The sequence below is a fragment of the Cajanus cajan genome, chromosome 10, assembly GCF_000230855.2.
Source record: "Cajanus cajan strain Asha chromosome 10, NIPB_CcT2T_4, whole genome shotgun sequence".
NCBI classification, from domain to species: domain Eukaryota; kingdom Viridiplantae; phylum Streptophyta; class Magnoliopsida; order Fabales; family Fabaceae; genus Cajanus; species Cajanus cajan.
This window is the reverse complement of record NC_138526.1, coordinates 43,134,952-43,158,957: the sequence shown is the minus strand read 5'-3', so window position 1 is coordinate 43,158,957 and position 24,006 is coordinate 43,134,952. Positions and strand designations below refer to the sequence as shown.

Sequence of the window (24,006 nt, the reverse complement as noted above, 5' to 3'; positions counted from 1 at the left end):
CTCCCAAGACTGAAGGCCCACCAGGCCCAATTGTGTCACTATAAATATACAGGTAGTATGACATAAATGAGGTACGTTACTACTCCCACTAGCACATTTATTGCTCTAAACCGAACACTGACTTGATCGTCGGAGTGCCTTTGCAGGTACCCTCCCCACCATTCGGAGTTAGTGATTCGGTCGGCACGGAAGACTCGGAAAGACTCGAAGACAGCTAAGAAAGGAGTAAGGAGACAAGTGTTCTCGACCCCGGAACAATATTATATCAGTTTTGATTGTTATATCTTATTTATTTATTTATTTGCATTTCATCTTTTCTAATTTATACCTTTCTATATGTTGAGTAATATCTTTCTCTTGCGAATGAGATTCTCTCCTTGAGTTCTATTATATTTTCAATATTAATACCAATACTTATCAAGTTAGTATCTTCAACTTTTTATTTCATCACTCATTTCATAAAGGAACACATATACCATCAATCACTCTCTTGGGTTAAACAGAGGATGCATAGCAGCTCATCAACACATACACACTATTATTACTTCATCACTCTCATCTGATTCTCTTTTCCGCTAAACAACACACAAAAAGTGGACACTACTACTCAAAGACTGACGAAAACAACGAAATCAAAAATAATGAAACCCTAGATAAAAATTGAAATAAATAAAATCATACTTAAACTGATGAAAACAATGAAATAAAAAAAAGAGAGATAGCAGAACCGAAAAGATTTTCAAATTCTCGTAAAAAAATATAGAATAAATTTATCGAATACATATGCTTGGTCCCATTTCGAATTTGATACGGGAGAAGATCTGAGTCCATTGGGCCACGATTAGTACTTTACAGGCTGGGCTTGTTTTCATATTATTAAAAGCCCACAACCACGAGCTCCCAAATTGTACAAAGAGAGTATCTCTTTGGTTTCATGGCCAAAAAAAAAAAACGAAGAAAATTCTTTGGTTCCTAATGCGTGAACTGAGACTCGAGTTCCTTTGTTTGTTTCGTCCCCAGGCTTGAACTGAAAGCAGGTATTTTAACTGTTTTATAGCAGTTGTAGTTTGTTTTCTCTCTCTTTCATAATATAATATATGTTTTTCGGCCACGGAAACGCTAAATCAGTAAATCTCCATGTTGGGTACGATCTTGCAATTCTAATTCATCCTGGTTTTTTCTATGTTTAAGATTACCATAACCTTTACCATATCCACCAAAATTACCTGTTATAGGTGTCTTGACTCTCCACATCTCATAAGTCATAACTAATCTTTATTATAAAAAAAATAGAAATATTGATTAACAGCATTTGAGATAAGGTTTTGTTATTGTGCCTGTGGTCTGAAATGGGTTGTGGCCACAGGTTTCAAGGTAAGTGATTTTTGTTGTCTAACTCACTCCACAATCCACATAGGTGGCGGTGATTGTAATTTGTAAGGAAACATGTTGAAGTCCATTGTTGGTTGCTGCAAGGTATACATATCAGAGAGCAGAAACAGGAGTGCATTGGAATCAATAGAACGAGCTTCCAAGCTTTACCCTTTGGCTCCCATAATCAACAAGTTCCAAGATGTGGCCTACAACAGAGTTGGTTACACCCTTGTCTCTCAATTGGGTCCTTCAGGGCCATGTCACTTGGCAAATGCTGTGTTGGCAATGGTCAAGGCTGCATTTGACACCATTGACTTTGAGGTGCACTCTGGAACTCATCCTCGCCTTGGTGTTGTGGACCACATATGTTTTCACCCCTTGCTTGGTGCTTCCTTGGATCAAGCAGCTACCATTGCTAGGTGTTTAGCCACAGACATGGGTTCTAGCCTTCAAGGTTAGTTCTATTGATTTTTTGGTTTAAGGGTCTTCAATTTTGCTTAACTTGTGTTATGCTGCATCAGAAGATTGTAATCACTCTTGGTATTTAAAAAAATATAGGAAGGTATATTGTAGATACTTAACACCGTGATGTTAGAAGTTGAACAATGTTTACTTAAGAGTTTAGTGGTTATATACTGACTCTATCAACCAATCAGAACTCATTATTGTTATGACTTTTAAGATAATTAATGTAAAAGTTAACAAATCTATCATACATGATATTTGTGATTGGATGTTTGTTAGTATATAGTCTATTTTCTCTTTACCAATTTAGAGCATTAGAAATAATGTGCAATAGAGATGAAGAAGAAAGAGGAATGAACACACAGGTTTAATGTAAACAATCCTTGACTGAAAAAAACCAAGGCAAAAGAGAAGCAAATTCACTGTATCGAAACTGACTATTTAGAGAATCCACCAGCACTATTATATTTGTGCACATAAAACCTTAGCTCAAAAAAACATAGAAGTCCACTACACCCCAAATGTGATCAGGGATTGGCTGTAGTCGCCTATCAGTTCTATCACCTTAGATTGCAAAAAAGAATCTCAAAAATTTTATTTTACAAATTTGTTCTTACCAGTTAACTGTTCAGCCCGGATCAATAATTTGAGTTAATCTTCTAGATTACTATACATGGCATGGGAAAATCAAATATCCTCCAATTTTATGTAGAAAAAAATTTCTTGAACCCCACTCATACTTGGCTAAGAATCATGTATGGCTAAATCTTCTTAGCTCCCAAATTTCAATTTGTTTGGATATTTCCTTGTCTCTTCGTGATTAGTTTTATAATTGCTACTTTAATCACTGATATTATAGAACTGTTAGTCATCATCTGTGTATATTTTATATGTTTGCATGTCAGTGATCATTAAAATTATGTGCAGTTCCCATTTATCTATATGGAGCAGCACATGAAGAGGGGAGGACACTTGACTCAATCAGAAGAATATTTGGTTATTTTAAACCAAATTCTAGCGAAAATCAGTGGATCGGGGGGCTAAAATCAGACTGTTTGCCGCTGAGTCCTGATAGTGGTCCTTCTCAAGTTACTTCAGCAAAAGGTGTTGTGGTGATTGGAGCAACTAATTGGGTTGATAACTACAATGTCCCTCTATTATCTTCTGATATTAGCGTTGTTCGGAGAATTGCAAAACGTGTCAGTGGAAGAGGTGGCGGACTTCCTTCTGTACAGGCCATGGCACTTGCACATGGTGAGGGTGTCATAGAGGTGGCATGTAATTTGTTGGATCCAAATAAAGTTGGTGGTGAAAGAGTACAAGAAGAAGTTGAGAGCCTTGCAAGGGAACAAGGTATTTCTGTGGGAAAGGGATACTACACAGACTTTTCACAGGATCAAATAGTTTCAAGTTACTTGAAGTTGTTTCAAGAGAGAAGTTGAGGTCATAGAGCCCTGGTTTACTGCTTTTAAAATTTGCCAAGTTATTCTCAAGGGGGAAAATTACTTTCCCATGCACTAGCCGCTAGTGAATTTTCCTTCTCAAGTCAAAGTTATTTCCATATATAGGAAAAAAAATTATGGATGATTTTTTCTTCTAATTGTTCATCTTTGAATTTTTACATACCTTTTCAAAAGTTGTTGAACTGACTCTAAAAGATGTCATTCTAGCTTCTAACTTGCCTCCTAATTTGCTTATCCTTCCACTGAACAATGTTTTGTATATAGAAACATAAAAAGATGGGTGAACGTAGCCTTGTTAATACTTCTCAGTAAGTTTGCAAGTTTGCTACTGGAAAAATTACTCTTATTAGTTTGGGAATTTACATACAACTATCTTTAAGTTTTCTTCAATGGGAAATAGTCCAAGAAACAAGGGGATGATGGTGGGTTTAAGGTGCCATTTTTGTGTATAAAAGATACTGAAAGAAATGCAACTAATACACTGTTTATTATACTCTTTCGAATATAGTTTATAGGCTAAAAACCTATTTTGGTCCCTTATAATTTTTTTTTGTTTCAATTTAGTCCTTCATTAATTTTTTGTCTCAATTTGGTCCCAAACTAATTAATTGGTTTCAATTTAGTCCCTCATAAATTAATTCGTTTCAATGTGGGACTTTCCGTCCAAATTTCTTTAACGAAGTTAACTGTTGGCCACGTGGATGCCACGTAGATGCATAGGTAGATGCCACGTGGATACCAAATTTTTTGAAAACCACTGGAACCAGAACGGCCCGTTCTGAAACCGGAACGGCCCGTTTTGGTTACACTTTCGGTGTGTTAATTTTGCATCCGAAACGGCCCGTTCCAGGTGCAACATTAACACACTAAAAGTGCAACCAGAACGGCCCATTCTGGTTTCAGAACGGGCCGTTCCGGTTCCAGTGGTTTTCAAAAAATTTGGCATCCACCTATGCATCTACGTGGCATCTACGTGGCCAACAGTTAACACCGTCAAACACTGAATTTGGTAATATTGTCAATGAAAATTGATAACTTCAATTGCTAAACAATTAGACTATATAGTGTAGAACCTAAAGTAAAAGAAGATGATACACAAGACTAACATTTTACCACACAACTATATGCAGGGACAGATCTAAGTTAATCATAGTGGGGTCACTTGCTCTCACTAAAAATTTTTTCATTCTTTTTTTATTATATATAAAATATTAATAATTTTATAAAATATATATATATATATATAATTATATTTTAATTATGTTGTTATATCTAATATAATAAATATATTAATATTTTTTTATATTTTATTTTATTGTTTAATTTTTTTTGTGGTAAAATTATCTTCATTTTTAATGAAGAAAAAGTTTACTTATTTCAAGAATAAGTCTTGATAAATTTATTCTATTTAATAATTAATGTTCTATATTAAATTTTTAAGAATTTAATTGTTAAATTAAAAAGTTTTTCATGTATAGATTCAATTTATAAAATTTTTTAAAAAATTAAAAATCATATGATACTTCGTTAAATTAATTCAAATTAACATATAAAATATTTTTTTAAATGAATGTAAAAATTTAGAGAACACTAAAAGAAAATAAATTAATAATTTTATTATGTTTATCTTATTAAATTTTATCATTTTATTCCTCTAATTTTAAATAAGTTACAAAAAATTATAAAGTGACACTTAAATATTTTTTCAGATAGAAAAAGAAAAAGAAAAAGTTATTACTCTATTTATAAGACAATTGTATTTAATAAAAATAAGTAATTTTAAAATTTTTACCATAAAAAAATAATTTTCAAAATTATTATATTTTTTAATAAAATTAAAAATTAATATTCTATTCTCAGTTTTGGAACGGCCGTTCTGAATCCAGAACGGGCCATTCTGGTTACAGAACGGACCGTTCTGCTCTACTCTTGGTGTGTTAATTTTGCATCTGGAACGGCCCGTTTCAGATGCAAAATTAACACACCAAAAATGCATCCAGAACGGCCCGTTCTGGTTCCAGTGCTTTTCAAAAAATTTGGCATCCACGAGTCATCCACGTGACATCCACCTATGCATCTACGTGGCATCCACATAGCCAACAGTTAATACCGTTAAAGAAATTTGGACGAAAGTCCCACATTGAAACCAATTAATTTGTTAGGGACTAAATTGAAACCAATTAATTAGTTTGGGACCAAATTGAGACAAAAAATTAACAAGGGACTAAATTAAAACTAAAAAAGATTATAAGGGACCAAAATAGATATTTGGCCTAATTTATATTATTAAGAGAAATTGATATATGCATTGTTAAATGATGCGTAAGCGAGTGCACTACTTGCTCTTCTCATCGGCTAAATGGTTTGTCTATGGGAGAAAATAAGTAAATGGTCCAATTCTTTCTGAATTAAAATGAAATTGAATACTTGTTGAGCATAGTTCGATTGATCTATTCTGAGCTAGTTGTAGCTCATTTTCGTCTCCCCATTTTTTTCTTAGTTGTGATTGGGCCTTTCTAAAATTTTAAAAGTAAAAATAAATAAAAAACATGGATATACTTTAACCTGTGCAGAAACTATTTCTTTAATTATGGAAACATGAAAATTATTTGTTATTCATTTGTTATACTATATTATCGGTGATGAGGAGGACGAGGAGGATGAGGAGGAGGATGATAATTGATGTATTATGTTATGCATATTATTTAACACTTTTTTTTTTCTTCCTGTTATCTGGATATTTCAATCAAAACGACATCTGATGTATACTTTCTCTTTTCAATAATCAAACGCCAATTAGGCGATTCATGATTGTGTGTTTTCTGTAATATGTAAAATAGTTTGCATACGCTCCATTTTTCTTCTTTTGCATTGCTTGATTGGTGTTTCAGTAATGCTTTGTTGTTAAGGTAATCAAGGTAAGAGAATATAGGTTGTTCTAATACAATAGGGTAGCAAAAGAATTCATTTGTCTATAATTTATTTAGTCTGTTAATGTAAAATTCAATTCGATCTATTCAACTGAATCATGTAAAATTTATTTAGATATTCTAATTAAATAAATCATTTTTTTAAAGGAAATTATTCTTTTGACATCAATCATGTTATAATTGTAGTGTGGCATTTCATTCGCTATCTATTCATTTTGATCTTTCTTCATATTTTTTGTATTCTTAATCTTTGAGAGATGCTGAATTTTGATCCATATAGAAAGGGTTTCCATCAACTAGTATTTTGTAACATGATGAATCATAATCGAATTTGAAATTATGAATATTAATAAGAGTTGCGTTGACATTTAATTTTAAATGGTATCTTGAAAAAAAACATGGACAAAAATACTGAGATTGAGACCTAATTATGGAAAATTTATTATGATCTTAAGATCGTATGAGAAAAATATTCTAGAAGGATCATAGTGTAGTGTGATTCGTTGCGAGCATTAGAACTGATCAAGTTACCGATTCCCTTGTTGAGTTTGAATATGAAGGTTTTGGTAAGTAGTTCCATCTTTTATTTTCTTTTTGTATATCTCTCTATTGTATCATGATGAAAAAAGATAAACAAAAATGATATTATACCAATTGTTGCATGTATATCATTATTAAAAAAATATATAAAAAATCTTGTGTGTACTAATTAATAGTTCTACTAAAGAGAGTTTGATATAGTAGAAACATGTGATGTCTGCAAGATATGAGTGTGTACAGTTTATAATATGCTTCAAAAAGATTCTTAGCTTGATTCCTATGAAAAATATCTTCAAAAAGAGGAATTTTAGCTATATTTTTTTTACCTCTGGAATTATAAAGTTTCATCTCCACAGTTTTTATTTATAAAAGAAAATTATTTAAAAAAACAAAAAAACTAGTAGTTCTGCTGGTCTTTTTTTTATTCACTTTCCTAGTAACATGAAATAATCTAACTAGAAACTTTTCTAAGCAAAAATTAACATAAAATTTACTAGGAATTGGAAGCTTATCCCATAACATCTCAATGGTAAGTTTTCATTATATGTTTGTACAAAATTTGGTAAGCTACCCTATGACGCATTTAATTTCAAACCAGAAAACCCTCGAGTCATTAATTACAGTCTGCACATTTCCATGTTCACCAATGTCAGTGGCTTAGCTAGGGCAATTGTGGTCCCCAGCTGGTACAAACTACTGAACTAGGACACTATCCCATCTCATGCAAGGTTGTTACTGCATTTAACGTTTAAATTTTGATTCACATGGCTGAAGATGTACACTGGCCACTTGCCAGTATGGTGAAGGTATTAAAATTAGAAAAATAGTTGCATCAAGGTCAAATATCTCAGACAACAAGTTCACTTATTCCCAGACAAAGATACCTAGATGATGGATCATTTGTTTAGTTCATGTGAATCTAGTCAACATTGTCAATTCTAAAATGAAGTGTGTGCATGCATTTCAACTATTATTTTTGGATCAGTAACTCATTTATTAGATATATAGTAATTATTTATTTAGATATATGTTACATTACTAAATATTTATTTTATATAATTAAAATTTATCATAAATAAAAATTCTTAAATACATAAATTATATTTTGAATTTATGATAATATTTTATATCATGCTAAAATTTTATTTTTAATCGTTGATAATATATGTTTTAACAAATATTGAAATTTAATTTTAAAATAAAGATAAAAACAGTGGATTGAAAAAGCCAAAAGGTTAAGAAAAATAAATACTTTTTCTATCTTTAAATAATAAGTTTCATCTTAAGTTTAATTATTTTTTTTATAGATCAAGAAAAATTAATAAATAGGTGAAAGAAAATAATAATTTTATAAAATTAACCATAATATTAATTTTGTTTGTTGAAAATGATGCAACGCAACAATTTTGTAAAAATATTATTAGAAGTATAAATAAAAAAATATTAATATTATATTAAAAAGTTAAAATAACACTTATTTTATATTTTTTTTCTTACACAACATTAATAATGAGATGCTGGTAAATTTAAATATAAAAAAACAGTAATTTGGGATAGTGGGAAAAGCATTTTTTTTACTCTTTAAATCAAATAAAATTAATAAATATATTTAAAAGAAATAGTAAAAAATATTCAATATATTATATTATAATAAGACATGGAAGTCTTTATGTTTGATAAAATTAGCTTATAAGCTGCTTAAAAGTTTATTAATTCTAAATTAAGAGTTTAAAAGTTGAAAGCTTATAAGTTAACTAATTGAAATAAAAGTACTAATAAGATTTGAATAATAAGTTAACTAATTAATATAAAAAGACATATTTATTTATTTACTAAAGAGAGTAAATGTCTAACATGTAGATATAAATGGTTTTTCAATTAAAAAGGAGCGATTTCAAGTAACCTAATGATGATAAAAATAGAAAGAGGAAAAAAGAGTTAAGAGTTTATAAGTTATAAACTATTTCAAATACCTTACCAAATACACTCTCAATGAGAATACACTCTCAATGAGAGTGCACTCTCATATGTCTTAAAAAAAAATACCTTACCAAACAAGCTCCTCAAATACCTTATAAGCAAACAAATTTATTTTAAACTTATAACTCCTCAAATACCTTACCAAATACACTCTCAATGAGAATACACTCTCAATGAGAATACACTCTCATATGCCTTAAAAAAAATTCACTCTCAATTATGAAGTTATAAGGTGGTTTAAGTGATATGGAGGGAGAACATATGGTTGGAGTTAGGAGTGTTAACTCAGAAGTGAGTTTGAATCCTCTAACTAACATAACCAATTTTTTTTAAACAATTCTTAAACTCTATTTTAAGAATAATTCATTAAAACATCATCATTTAAAGAACAAATTTTAATAATATTTCATTTATAACAAATGAGTAAATTTAGTTAATTCAACTTTAGTTAATTAAGCAATAAATTTTCACTACATTATTAATATACAATTTCACATAATATTGTTTCAATAAAAATTAATGGTGGAGTAATTAATTTGTTAAAATCTTATCATCTTGGTGCACTTAAAACTAGTGAAAATTAATCTTTAGTTATCAACTTTAAAATATTAAATCATGTTCATGAAAAAAAAAATTGCACAAAGCCAATCAAGTTTTCCCGCATAAGTAATATGCAATATAATATTTATCTCATAAAAAAAATATGCTAATACTTTATTATAATTCAATTAATTAAATTTTGTAACACTGAGCCCCTCTTTTTTCTTTTTCTCTTTGCAGACCTTGAGAGTGTTGTGGCTAAAACTTTCCTTCCTCCTCCGTGGTTGACTCGTGAAAGATGGGAAGTAAATTGTGGTGGTTGGTGATTTCTTCTGGCCTTGGAGCTTAATAGTATATAGTGGTGTGAAGCTTAAGAGAGTCGAGCTGATAGTCGTTTCTTCTTCTCTCTCCCTCTTTCCTTCATTTAGGTAGCTAGAGCTCTCATAGTTCTTTGTTTCCTTTTTTTTTCTTCTTCTTCTTTGGATAACTTGGAATCGAGAGATAAGGGATGCTAAAATTTGAATCATTGTTACATTTTAAGTTGCATGTGGTTAGATCATCATCAAAAATGTGATTTGTAGTTGAGTTGGTTGTGTTTAAGTAGATTGCATGTTTAGTTGCGATTGTGGATGTTCTTGAGTGAGTTAGGCAAAAATGGGTGATCTTAATACTTTGATAGTTGCATGTAGTATTTTATGAAAGTGATGAGTTACATATATGAATATGATAGTGAAAATAAGTTGTAGATGTTGTTTAGGAAGAAAATTTGTGAAATGCAGGTGAGAAACAGAGGGAAAATCATAAATATGCAAAAAAAAAATTTACACTTAACGTTGTACTCGCAATTGAACACTACAACTATGGTGAAAGTTAGGTTGGCAAAGATCCGACACTGCAATTGCAGTTTAGCACTACAACTATGGGAAAACTAGGTTGGCAAAATCCAACGCTACAACCGCAGTTGAGTGTTGCACGTATAGGAAAAAATTTGTGCCAACAAAAATTCAGTGCTAAAGCGCCGAATTGAGCACTACAGTGACGGGAGTAATTGATTGAATTTGGTCTTGGAGTCTTCATAAAAGTTATAGATTTGGATGTCAACTTTCCAATGGCTCTGGAATCACCTAAAAATAAGGTTTAGAACTTTAATTATTACTTTTTTTTAGTGATTAAAGGTCAAGTTGTTAGTATTTAGGCAAATTATTACGATTTTTGTGATTTTCAACATGGTAGATGATGGAATTAGAACCTAAGGCCTTCAAGAGAGTTGTAGAAAATCTTCTTACCTTTCATATAAGATAAGGATGAGCATGATAGGAGTAGTAAAACTTCTTATGTGTTGTTTTATATGAAGGTTACCATTGTACGATAAATGATTTTGATAAGTTGTATATTGATTCATGTTGTATAATGGGTGAATTTGGTGAACATGAATAGAATACTTGTGTTTATTGTATGTTGTATGATGTAGGATGATGATAATAAGCATTGGTATGCTATATTTGTATAGTTGAAATGGTGATGAGCATTGATATGCTATCTTTGATTGATATGTTATTATTGAATGCATTGTTAAGCATTAATATGTTATTCGTAGTTGAGGTGTTAAACATTGATGTGTTATACATGATTTATGTTGTTGATCTCTATATGCATCGACTGGATGTAATCTATATAGTAGATGAATGGTGAGGTGTAAATGCTGAGCATTGGTATGCTATATTTGTATAGTTGAAATGGTGATGAGCATTGATATGCTATCTTTGATTGATATGTTATTATTGAATGCATTGTTAAGCATTAATATGTTATTCGTAGTTGAGGTGTTAAACATTGATGTGTTATACATGATTTATGTTGTAGATCTCTATATGCATCGACTGGATGTAATCTATATAGTAGATGAATGGTGAGGTGTAAATGCTGAGAATGCGGTGTGACATTAAAGTATGTTGCCTAACTTAGGACTTTAGGAGAGAAAATTATCTTGAAAATTGAAGATCCCACATAGGGTATCTTGAAGTGGTGCTCAGGTAGGCCACTATTGAAAAACCCTCCTTGATTAAGTGTGTCTCTTAGAGTGGGTTTTTGATGTGTGATAAGTCTCTTCTAGTCCCTTAGTTAGTGGTTGAGTAAGGTAGGAAGTCAAAGGCTACAATCCTTAACCAAATACTTGAAAAGGTTATGTAGTTCCTTGAGGATAATTAGTAGGCTAACTTCATATGTGACTTGGTAATGTATGTTAAGGTTGTGGTAACCCCATACCCAACTATACTATTCTTAATTGTGTGTTGAGTCTCTTCTAGGTCCTTAGTTAGTAGTTCAATAAGGTAAGAAGTCGAGGACTATAATCTTTAACCAAGTACTTGGAAAGGTTACGTACTTCCTTGAGGATAATTAGTAGGTTAACTCCATATGTGACTTGATAATATATGTTAAGGTCGTGTTACCCCCCTACCCAACTATACTATTCCTAATTGTGGAACCAAATTTTCTTAGTATAAGTGACAATACCATGAGAAATCAGAGGGAGATTGATATCCCATTTTAGCTGTGGGTCAAACAGGCACATATGGTGTAAAAATGTTCAAGATTGATTTAGTAGGGTTAAGCCACTTAGATTGTTAGGTGTATTAAGAGATGCTAGGAAATGTTGCAGGGTTAGCTAAAGCAAATTGCTAGGAAATGTGGTAGGCTCATTTTAGTAGTGTAATATTGGGCCTTTTGGCCATGATAAATAAAAAATAAAAATTACTAAAATAAATTTTAAAAAAATTATTTACTAAAATAAATTATTTTGGACATGTCGGAGAGAGATAGATCAAAAGAAAACGTCAACACTAAGACGTACAATAGAAGACGCCAATAACATTAACATCATCCATGCAAAAATTTTTAAACATAAAACGTTAGTAACTTTGACGTTTTGCATACATCTCTCTCACATTCCGTAGTATCTGTTCTCGCTGCATGTGTTGTGCGGTGTCTCTGCATGTGCTCCATGTCGTGACGTTGTTTGCATTTGGTTTCATGGTAGAGCACATATCCTTTAAAAATTCCTTAACAACTAAACGCATTTTAGAAAGCCTTATCGAGCTTATATATGTAAATTAATTTAAACCATAAATTTTATATTAAATTATATATTGTGAATTGAAAATTAAATGGTCAGACCAATCCGTATACCCAACCTTAGTTGGAATACATTTTCTCACACGCGGCTTAATTTTTTGTCCAAAAGAAAATGTGCGTCTTATTCTTATTTAAAAAAAATTAATTTATTAACCATGTCTTCCTTTTAGTTTTCATTTCTTTTAATTTATATATTAGATTTTTTTTCACAACTTCACTCATGCATTATTAAAAAAAAAAAAAGCTGAACCTTTAAGAATTTTTCTTTTCTCATTAATATTTCATTTAACGACACGCGTTTTCTTTCCATTGCATATCAAATTGAGATTTTTTTTATTTCAATAATAAATTTTATAATTAATTATAATTATATTATAGGATAATTATTAATAAATTATCATTTAAATAAAATTAGAAATTAATATACAAATAGATTAATTGAAATAGTAAAGTTTTATTAACTAAAAAATTGCAACCAACATATGATTAGTTTTTCTCTGTAATAGGGTGTCCCGCTATTCTTTTGTTTTGCGAAGTTTCTTTATTGACATGATGTTTCCTGTTATTCTGACTCAAAAATTGTCTCATGTTTTATGCACATTCTCAATTCACAATATGTAATTTAATATAAAATATATGGTTTAAATTAATATATATATATATATATATATATATATATATATATATATAAAAGCTCGACAAGGCTTTCTAAAATACGTTTAGTATTTAAGGAATTTTTAAAGGATATGTGCTCCACCACGAAACCAAATACAAACAACATCACGACATGTTCACATGCATAAACACCACACAACACATGCAGAGAGAACAAATACTGCGAAATGTGAGAGAGATATATGCAAAACGTCAAAGTTACTAACGTTTTATGTTTAAATTTTTTTGCATGAATGACGTTAATGTTATTGGCGTCTTCTATTGTACATTGAATTCGCCTTTGGTGTTGACGTTTTCTTCTGATCTCTCTCCGATGTGTCCAACATAATTTATTTTGATAAATAATTTTTTTTAAAATTTATTTCAATAATTCTTATTTATTTTTTATTTATCATGGCCAAAAGGCCGTAATATTGTCTTAGACTATTTTTTATGGTTTATATAATAGTATTTAATCAACACTTAAAATTCTATATTATTTTATATCGGATGATTGTACATATATAATATATGTATTTATAAAATTATTCTTAGTTGCATATCCATGTTAAATAAGTATAAAATCTTAAACATATTAATAATTTTGATGCTATTTAAGGATCTCATGAAGTGTATTAATTATGATAAACTGTTACAAATTTTATATGCTAAAATAATGCTTATTCACATATGTCTTAGGTTAAAGCCTTAAAAATATAAATTACAAATTTAAAATATTTATATATAAAAATAATTTACTCATTATAGATTTTAATTATAATATAATTATATATTAATAATATTTATTCATCATAAATTTTAATTATATAAAATAAATATTTATCTCATATATTACACAAATTAAATTTTTAGTTCCTTTACCATTAACTTTTTTTTTCCACAACTAATTTTCGGCGAGATTCCGATTTATCTCATCAAGTGCTTGACGATTGAACATTGATCTTAGTAAAATATTGGTTAAATACCTCTTTTGGTCCCTTACAATATTTTTTTATTTCAATTTAGTCCCACTTTAATTTTAGGTCTCAATTTAGTCCCTAATAAATTAAATCATTGCAATTTGGGACTTCCGTCTAAATGATTTAAACGGAGTTAACTGATGGCCACGTGGATGCCACGTAGATGCCACGTGAGTGGATCCCAAAATACTGGAATACACATGGAACCAGAACGATCCGTTCTGAAACCAGAACGGCCCGTTCTGAAACCAGAACGGCCCGTTCTGAAACCAGAACGGCCCGTTCTGGTTACACTATTGGTGTGTAAATTTTGTACCTGGAATTGGTCATTCCAGGTGCAAAATTAACACACCAACAGTGTAATCAGAACGGGCCGTTCTGGTTTCAGAACGGGCCGTTCTGGTTCTAGAATTTATTCTTTAATTTTTATTTTATTTTATTTATTTATTTATTATTTTATTTTTGCTAATCCAAAAAAAAATTCAATAAAATCCAAGTTATCGAAAATAAAAATTATCACGGGCAAATATTTACTAAAGTACAAAACATTTCAAACACTAGATTTGGTAATATTGTTAATGGGGATTGATAATTTCAATTGCAAAACATTTGGGCTATACAGTGTATCATTAAGGACGATGCAGTGTATCACTAAGGACAATGGTAACAAGTTTTATTTCATTGTTAGTCAAACTGGAGTGAACTACTTACTACTAAATTGACACTATACAGTCAAGGATGAAACGAAATGGTGTTTCCCCTTGAAGTCATTGATGATGTACCCCAACAATAACAACCTGTTCTTGAGGAGGTACAACCTGAATTTTTGTGATTTAGGATTTTCCTTCAGCGTTACCCAAATGCTTTCCTTTCTCAATAATTTCTTTGAACTTTTTTAGTATATGTTATATTCTGAAATTTTGTTTTCAATTTCTGAACCATGTTTCTGTCTTTGAATTTATGATATATTATGAATTTTTATTTTCAATTTTTGAATCACATTACGGCATTTTAGTCAAGATTTTGAGTTGGATAAGTTCAAATCAAAGAAGGATTTTAGAAGATCTTATCTTATTTGATTTTTTTTTAGTTTTATTCATAAATAAATATTAATTTATTATATTTTTTATTTATTATATTTTTATTAATATAGATATAATAAAAAAAATACAATTAAAAATTGGCGTTCTGGAACGGGTCGTTCTGAACCGTTCTAGAAGCAGAACGACCCATTCTGGTTTCAGAACGGCCCGTTTTACTGCATTCATGTTATGTTAAATTGGCATTTGGAACGACCTGTTCTAGTTGCAAAATTAACACATCAAGGTGCATCCAGAACGGGTCGTTCTGGTTCTAGGTGTATTCATGCAATTTGGCGTCCACGTACACATCCACGTGGCATCCACGTGACCAACAATTAACCCCATTTAAATCATTTGGACGAAAGTCCCAAATTGCAATGATTTTAATTATTAAGGACAAAATTGAAACAAAAAATTAAAGTGAGACTAAATTGAAACAAAAAAATTTATAAGAGACGAAAAGAGGTATTTAACCTAAAATATTTGTATCAATCTATCAGAGTGCACTGATTGCTTATTTAAGCATCATCATTTATCCCATCAGACATTTTTATTTGTTTATATACGGTGTAAAATTTAGCCGTAATACAATATTCAGGCTATTAAAATTCATTGTTAAATTTTCTACCTAATGTTTATTTAATTAAGCTATTTTTATTATTTTAAATAAAATCTAATTTATAAAAATTAGTTATTTTTAAAATTTTATTTTGTATTATTGAAAAACAATTTTGCAAGAAAAATACAAATAAATCTTTTTATTTTTATAACTTAATTATTTTATAAATAAGATAATTGTAACTTAATAAATGAATTATTATTGAGAAGTAAATATGTGGAATTATTAGTGGGATCTATTCAGTAATTTAATCAAAGGTGTTGTATTAGAAAGAATAGGTATTTATGAGGTGTTTAAGTTAAAAAAATTGATGTGTATATATAGAAACTATTCAAAACTCCAAACAAAGGTGCTGAATTGCCGATGTTTTTATTGGGGTATTTACTTCCAACAACGATTTTTCATCTGTTTCTCTGACAACGACTTGTTGGTAATTAAACTTTTAGTTTGTTGAAACTAATAAAACTCATGCACAGTGTGGTAAAATTTAAATTTTGTATCCTTTCTTTCCTAAAATGGACGTTAATTTTTACAAAAAATAAAGGTAAACGTACGAGTTTCTTTCAACCTGCATTGCTATGGCTATTGGCTAAGTAGTTGAAGGATGCATCTCTTTTCACATTTTCACTCTCTTTGCATTAAATTGAACTTGTCAGACACAGTTACATGCCTTAAAGATGGATCATTGTGGACACTGTACGTAGTGTATCCTGTTTTCAAGATTTTTTCACTGCTCTATGCAACACTTCTAGCTACTAGACCTAGCTAGACGCGCGGCTAGACCTACAGCTGTATATGTATTTTTATACACACTAAGCCTGTGCTTGCTTTCACGTTTAACGTGAAAGCTATAACGTGTAGCTTCACGTTAAACGTGATTTTTCACGTTTCAAACGTGATTTTTCACGTTTCAAACGTGATAGCAAACACGCACTAATAGCGTGTTTATATCACGTTTAGGCTGAAGTAGAAAATAGTTACTTCTCTGTAAATTTAGAATTGGACATGAAAAGAGAAGGAAAACTTGAGTTTAATAATCCAAACCAAACACGCACTAAGTGCGTGTTTGTATTGGATTCTAAACTTAGATTTTCACGTTTGAGTAAAAGGAACAAATAATAGTTTCAGTGTAAATTCATTGTTGGACGTGGAGAGAGAAAAAAAAATTGCTTTCCAAAATGAAATCCAAACACACGCTAAAATAAAATGCATGATAACTTGATTGATCCTGTACGTGATGAAAGAATAAAGAGATTTACATGTTAAAAACTTCATATGATTTTTATATTCTGTTGTATAATAGGTCTACATTTTCAAGTAAATAAAAAAACTCGTGAATTTTTTACTTAATTCCTCTAAAATGAAAAATTAAATAAAAAATCAGTATGCAGAGAAATCTGAAGATAAATAAAATGTCTCGTACAATAAAACAAATAAGCAACATACAATCAATCAATATAATAAATAAACATTTGATAAAAAAAAAAAAAACTCGTTGAGAAAGAAATAAAAGGTTTAATCCTAAATTCTAAAGCAACAAAAACTTAAGTAAATTGTTTTTCTTGAATGAAGATTATTTGTTTTATGACATTAAAGCTAACATTTCTATAAAAATATGAAAATTAGAACAAATGTAGAATTTGAGATAAAGTTGTTTAAGTGAGGTCAATTATGTGGGTTAATTTAACTCACTTTTAACTTGACCATCTGAATTAAATTTGTGGTGAATGGAGCTGTTTATCTAGGCTTTTTGATGAAACTGGGGTTATTTTAAAAGTTTATTACGTAAATGGGGTTGTTTTAAAACTATTTACGCCTTTGGGGCTATTTATAACGGTGTCGCTATGGGCCATAGCGACACCGGTGACACGTGGCATTTTTTTTTTTTTGATCTTGGTTGGCTGGAATGAGCCACATAAGTGTCGCTATACCCCATAGCGACACTCTGTAAATAAAAAAATAAAAAAACAAAAATAATAGAAACGTAAAATAAAAATAATAAACTGAAGTATTTATTATATATTTATAAAAAGAAAATTAAGTTTTATAAAAATATAATTTTAAATTAAATTATATGTATTTTTTTAAGAGAGACGCTATGGGCCATAGCGACATAGTGTCGCTATGGGTCACAGCGCCACACAATATGTAATCCTGAGTCCTGAATATGATATGAAGTTGCAAATTTTCTATGAATTCTAAAATTATATTGATTGATAGTGATGTGGATGGGGCCTATATCTGACTCTGCTACCGACGTTTTTCTTTAGATACCAGGTAAAGTATACAGGAAATGCTAGCAAAATGAACCCCTGCGTGGAAGATGAAAGCCAAGCAAACTCTTAGTCTTGTATAAGAAGATAAATCAAAATAAATGATCAAATTTCAAATTAAAAGTGGCGCTGTGGCCTACAGCGCCACAGCCCACTATATTTTTGTTTGTTTTTTTTAAATTATTAAATAAATTATTTTTAATTATATTTTAATTTATTTACGAATATCATAAAAATATGTATTTATATATTTAGCTATTTCTAATTTTTCTTTATTTTTTACATATTTATTTTTTTATTTACGTTTTTAAATTTTTAAAATAGGTGGCGCTGTGGCCTATAGCAACACAGTGTCGCTATAGGCCATAGCGCCACTGTATTTTTGTTTTTTTTTTAAATTATTAAATAAATTATTTTTTATCACATTATAACGGTGTCGCTATAGGCTATAGCGACTTTAGTGAAACTGTTTTGTGGCGCTATAGGCTGTAGCGACACTATCAATATGGCTTTCATGGCTTTCGTGAAGTTTAAAAAATGCCACGTGTCACTAGTGTCGCTATGGCCCATAGCGACACCGTTATAAACAGCCCCAAAGGCGTAAATACTTTCAAAAGAACCCCATTTACGTAAAAAACTTTCAAAATGACCCCACTATGGTCAAAAAGCCGTTTATCTAACATACACTTTTCATTAGTTTATTTCATCAATAATTCTTGACCATTTATTATTATATATGTATTATTTAACAAAATATATTTTTTATACAAAAATAAAATTAATGTTAAATAATATAAAATTATTAAATATTTATCTATTTAAACTTTCAATAAAATTTAATATTAATGAGAAATTATTCTAATGATAATTTTTTTATTATTTAAAATTATACATTTTTTTATTAAGTTTAATATTATATGCATATGTTTAATTTGATAATTTTTATTTTAGGTTAAAAGATATTTTAGATTAAATTTTATTTTAAATTAAAAGAAATTATAACAAAAAGTAGTTGAATTAATAGACTATCTCATTTAATTCAGTAACTCGATCAAGTTAAACTAAAAAAAATTGGACATTAATATAACTGAAACAAACCCAACACTGACTTATAAAGAGAGTTAAAGTGCAATTAGCGCCAATATGAGAAAAGCAGAAGAAGTTCCGTGCGCAACATGCCTTGTGTTACGTGTCAACGGTGCAGTTCAGCTTAATTTAATGACAGAGACCCTTCTCTAACATTACTACACCCTACACAACACAAATTATATTATTATATTCAGCCTCCAGTAATAACTAATAACCCTCCCATTTCACTTCTTTCATCCCTTTTGTGATTGACTCCAGTATCTCAAAATAATAGATTTGACTTTTGTTCTGGGTGGTATTAACTTAGTTTTGTGTCTTATATATTTTTTTTAAAAGATTATATATTAATGATAATTTTTATTCAACAAATAATATTTTATAAAATACAATATTATTTATTTTAAAAAATATTTTAATTTAAGTTATATATTTCTTTTATTTTATAATTTAATAATATTTGATGATAATTTTAATATATAAACTTTATATTATTATTTAATTACAAATGATCATTTACATGAAATTATTACGTATTATTCATTATAAAATCAATAAATCGTTAAGTACAGTGATTTAAATGAAATGTAAAACGATTCCATACTCTCTTATACTATCATATTAAGATGTCAAATTGATTCGATCTCATCTAATACATACAGGAAAATTTGGATATTGGAAGGAGACAAGGATAAAGCTGATAGCACATAATTCCTTCACCGAGGATATCGCGTGTTCACAAATAGCAAGAACAAAGAGATAACGTGATTAACTCTTAAAAATATTAAGAATTGAATCCTCCAAAATAAAACTGAGAATATTGTTAAGAAAGAAATTGCACATGATATAAATCTGGAGCGGAGAATGAAAAAATATAGGATGATGAAGATTCATCATGTGTTAGCAAATAACAGTAATAATAATATTAGTGTTGGTAAGAGCGAAGAACGGCTCCGCAGAAAGTGCAAACAATGGCTCTCCAGGATTTCCAGTAGAAGGGGACATAGCAAAACCTGGTGGCGGTCTTCATGTCGGCGACGCTGGCTCCGCCGCCGCAGCGGGAGCAAATCCCGGCGGCCGGCTTGCTCCGCTGCATCTGCCGGCGTTGGTCGACCAGAAAACAGAAGCAGACCATCTGGCGTTCAAATGTAAAGCTAAAGCAGTGGTTAGTGGTTGGTTGATGTTCAGTGCTCTTATTATAATACCTCTCATTTTTGGCGGATGCTTAAATCTCCAACTTCTTCCACATCTGTAACCGTTCCCTCCTCCATACTTGCTCGATGTTTAGTCAGGTAATAAATGAAAAAGCTGCACTGCTTGCTGTTTGTTTCGTATATTGGTGGCAGTTGGTAAGTAAGCGTAAGTACTCCTCCATTTTTTGGTTCTCATAAAAAATTTTGTTTTATTTTTTCTAAAATTTAGAGTTATTATTTTTAGTTATTAATATTATATAATTTTTTTTTAAGGGAACAAAACTAATTCATTTCTTTCATAATAAGAGAAGTAATACATGGTGGAATAAAATCAAAAGTGTGGGGACTAGCGTATGATCTTGCTGTCTTTGCTAGGGAATGAGCAACATGATTTGCTTGTCTCCTAATAAACCTAACCGAGAGGTTTTTATGAGAGGCTAAGATAGATCGTCCTTTTTGGATCAGAAGACCATATTCAGATAAGAGTTGATTAGATCCATGTAGGTCATCAACCACTGTTTTACAGTCAAGTTCAATTTGGACGTTCTCATAAGAAGAGTTTGTGAGCCAAGACATAACCTCAATACAAGCTATAGCTTCTGCTTCATGTGGAGGTGAGAGTCCATGATACCATAAGATTGAGTTGATAGAGGTAAGTATTACATAAAATATGTCGTTAAATATCATTTAAAATCAACACTAAAATTGTGTGTAACTATATGTCAAATATATATATATATTATATTTATAGTAATACTTTTTATATGTTATTATATGTAACATTTCTTGTAGTATTTTGTTTAATCCAAATTGAATCAATCCGATGTTGGTTCAGTTTAGGTTATTGGATATCTAATAATTTTTTTAAAAAATAAATAAATAATATTTTTTAAAAGTAAATAAAATTTTCAACATTGACCAAATTGATATATTGTAAAAAAATTAGTTAAAATTGATAAATTTATAACATAATTCTTCTTGGTTTGTTTTCTTAATTTATTTAAGGATTTCAAATGTACTATACTATATAAAAATGACACTCAATATATTGTAATATAGTTATTCTCAATTTCTTTAAGTATTATAAAAAAGAATGAAAAAATCTACATATTATAATATAGAAAACCTTCAAAATGATACATATATATTAATTATTAACCAAATAAAAATATATAAAATAATTGGATTGATTTGTGTCAATTCACGTTTTAAATGTGTAAATTTGATACTCAAACTAATTAACATTGGATTTAATTGGTTTGTTTTAGGTTTGATTCAAATAAAAAAAACAACCAATTTAATTAATTAAATCCGATGAATACCCCCTTACTTTTTAGGCATTATTCACACATATTAGTAATATCATGTTAGTGGATAACACTTCTAATATTTTTTTTTTAGGTTATCAAAATATTTTAGAGAAAATAAGTATATTGTTTATACATCTTAAAATCATTATTAGAAACTAAAAATAACAATTTTAAATTTTAAAAGAATAAAAGTTAAAGAAAAAAAAACTACATAAATTACAACTAAAATTTATTCATTTTAAAAAGACAAATATATTTTACAAAAGCTAAAAATAATATTTATAATTTTTTTAAAGAATAAAAAATTAAAAACTACAAGAATTAAATCAAAAATCAGCTAATTTTATTAAAAACATATTCAAATATATTTTTTTATCAAATAACTTAAAAAATTCAACTGACTTTTTATTTGTTTTCCGTTTCTTTCTAATCTATCATACCATAAACTAAAATTCAATAAATTTTTTAAAGAAATATATTTGTTTATTATAACTTTTAACTATATGCAAGAATAAATATTCATTATGTGCATCGTATAAATTAAACCACTGGTTTGTTATTTGACTATTGATTAGTTATATTTTATTCTGAATACTCATTAGCAAACCCTTTTTTGTTAATTATTTTGATTTTTATTTGTTGATCATTTTATTTAAGTGACAAATTTTTCTTTGATTAGAGTATTTTATTCACTTATCGGCATCATTGGTACTGTTTGGGAGATTACCTTTTTCAATATCTATAAAAGAAAGAAAGAAAAAAAAGTTACTTTACGTATAACCATATACTTCAATCGTTTGTCGGAGTATGAGTAGCCAAACTTTGTAGTTAGTTGCATGGCTATTCATTTCTATTAAAGGCTATAATTATGCAACAATTAAACACGTATTTTTTTAAAAATTTAATTTATTTAATGTAATCGAATGTGATTTTCAAAAACAGTTTTATTAGTTCTTATGAGAAAGATTAAATATTTTTTATTTGAATAAAAAAAAAAAGAGAGGAAGGAGTATAGATTTTTGTTTTTGGTATAGGGCGAAGAATCTTATTATGAACATAATCGTGACCCGAGATTATCTTGAATGAAAGGAGATGATTATCTAAAATTCTTTAGGAATTGACTATCTCTTGATAATATTATTGGTAAAATTTGTTTGAGATTAAAAGTTTACCTCTGAAATTTGATTAAATCTAAAGTTGAGTAACACTGAAATTTTGCAGTGGCCAAATTGCGAGAAAATAAAATGGAAAAATTGGAAGTTGCAATGGACGCGCCGATGGAAGCAATGTTGAGGACCAGCTGGAATCTCGTGCATTTCCTTTCCAATTAAGTTTTGCTATTTTAGTAGAAACTAGTTAGTTAATGCACCGGTTGCATTCTTTTTCATCACTCTTTTATATAATTATTTGTTAAAAGATAAAAAAATATAAGAAATCTAATTATGTTTTTAAAATTAAAAATGGTAGAAAATAAAATAAAATGTCAAAATAATATTTATATATTTAATTAATTTTTTTTATCTCATAATATACCATTTTATAAATTTATAAAAAAAAATTAAATGCAATGTAATGAAACTATTTTCAGCTAATTTTTTTTTATCATGCTTTCATTTAATATTATCTCATTTAAAATTGGATAATAGTAATATATCTTTATTGTTGGGATGCAAACAAGAGGATGAATATGAGTTTATATACACACACTTGTCTCCATTGATTAAAAGGCCTTTTAGGTGATGTCCAAAAGTAAAACCGTGAGAGCTTAGTCCCAAAACGGACAATATCCCACCAATGTGGGGACATGTGTGTATGTGTGATAACCCTTCTTCGGTGCTCAACATTTATGTAATATCTTTTTATCATGCTTTCATCTAATATTATCTCATTTAAAATTGGATAGTAATATTTTATATTTAAGTTGACAATATTTTTTTATTTAAATATTTAATGCAATTGTATCGAAAAATTGATTCACTAATTTTGTGGCGCCAAATTTATTGTAACTTTAATTTGTTTTTAAGTTAGCAGATAAATCTAATATTATTAGATTTTTCCGCTTATCATAAAAAAATAATAATAATTGTTCTCCGGAAATCTACTGTAGAGATGATCTGCAGAGTAAGATTGGTGAGTCTCCTTCGCTGGTACGTTGGTGTTCCAAGATGGGGGTGGTACCTGCAAAAGAGACTCCGATGCTAAAGTTAGGGTTTGTGTGAATATGAGTCTCGTATAAATAATGCACGTACCTTAGTGTGAGTTAGGGTTGCGTTGGGCCTTGGGCCTAAGATAAGATATGATATGATTAGATAACGGATCTCATTTGGAGCGAGATCCCCTAAGATCGGTTATGATCTATTTAAGTGCCGATCTGACGTCACGCGA

The 24,006-nt window shown here is 29.4% G+C and overlaps 2 protein-coding genes across 2 annotated transcripts; one reads left to right on the top strand and one right to left on the bottom strand.

Moving 5' to 3' along the window:
- Positions 1 to 900: 900 nt before the first annotated feature.
- Positions 901 to 3,610, top strand: LOC109808813 (folic acid binding / transferase). Its single transcript, XM_020371957.3, has 3 exons — positions 901 to 1,037; positions 1,418 to 1,828; positions 2,767 to 3,610. Exons 2-3 carry the CDS (start codon positions 1,447 to 1,449, stop codon positions 3,279 to 3,281), a joined length of 897 nt encoding a protein of 298 aa, XP_020227546.1. The 5' UTR covers positions 901 to 1,037; positions 1,418 to 1,446; the 3' UTR covers positions 3,282 to 3,610.
- Positions 3,611 to 19,726: 16,116 nt separating this feature from the next.
- On the bottom strand, positions 19,727 to 20,430 carry LOC109809767 (uncharacterized). Its single transcript, XM_020373164.3, has one exon. The coding sequence runs from the start codon at positions 20,251 to 20,253 to the stop codon at positions 20,044 to 20,046; it is 210 nt and encodes a 69-aa protein (XP_020228753.1). The 5' UTR covers positions 20,254 to 20,430; the 3' UTR covers positions 19,727 to 20,043.
- Between the last annotated feature and the right edge of the window lie 3,576 nt (positions 20,431 to 24,006).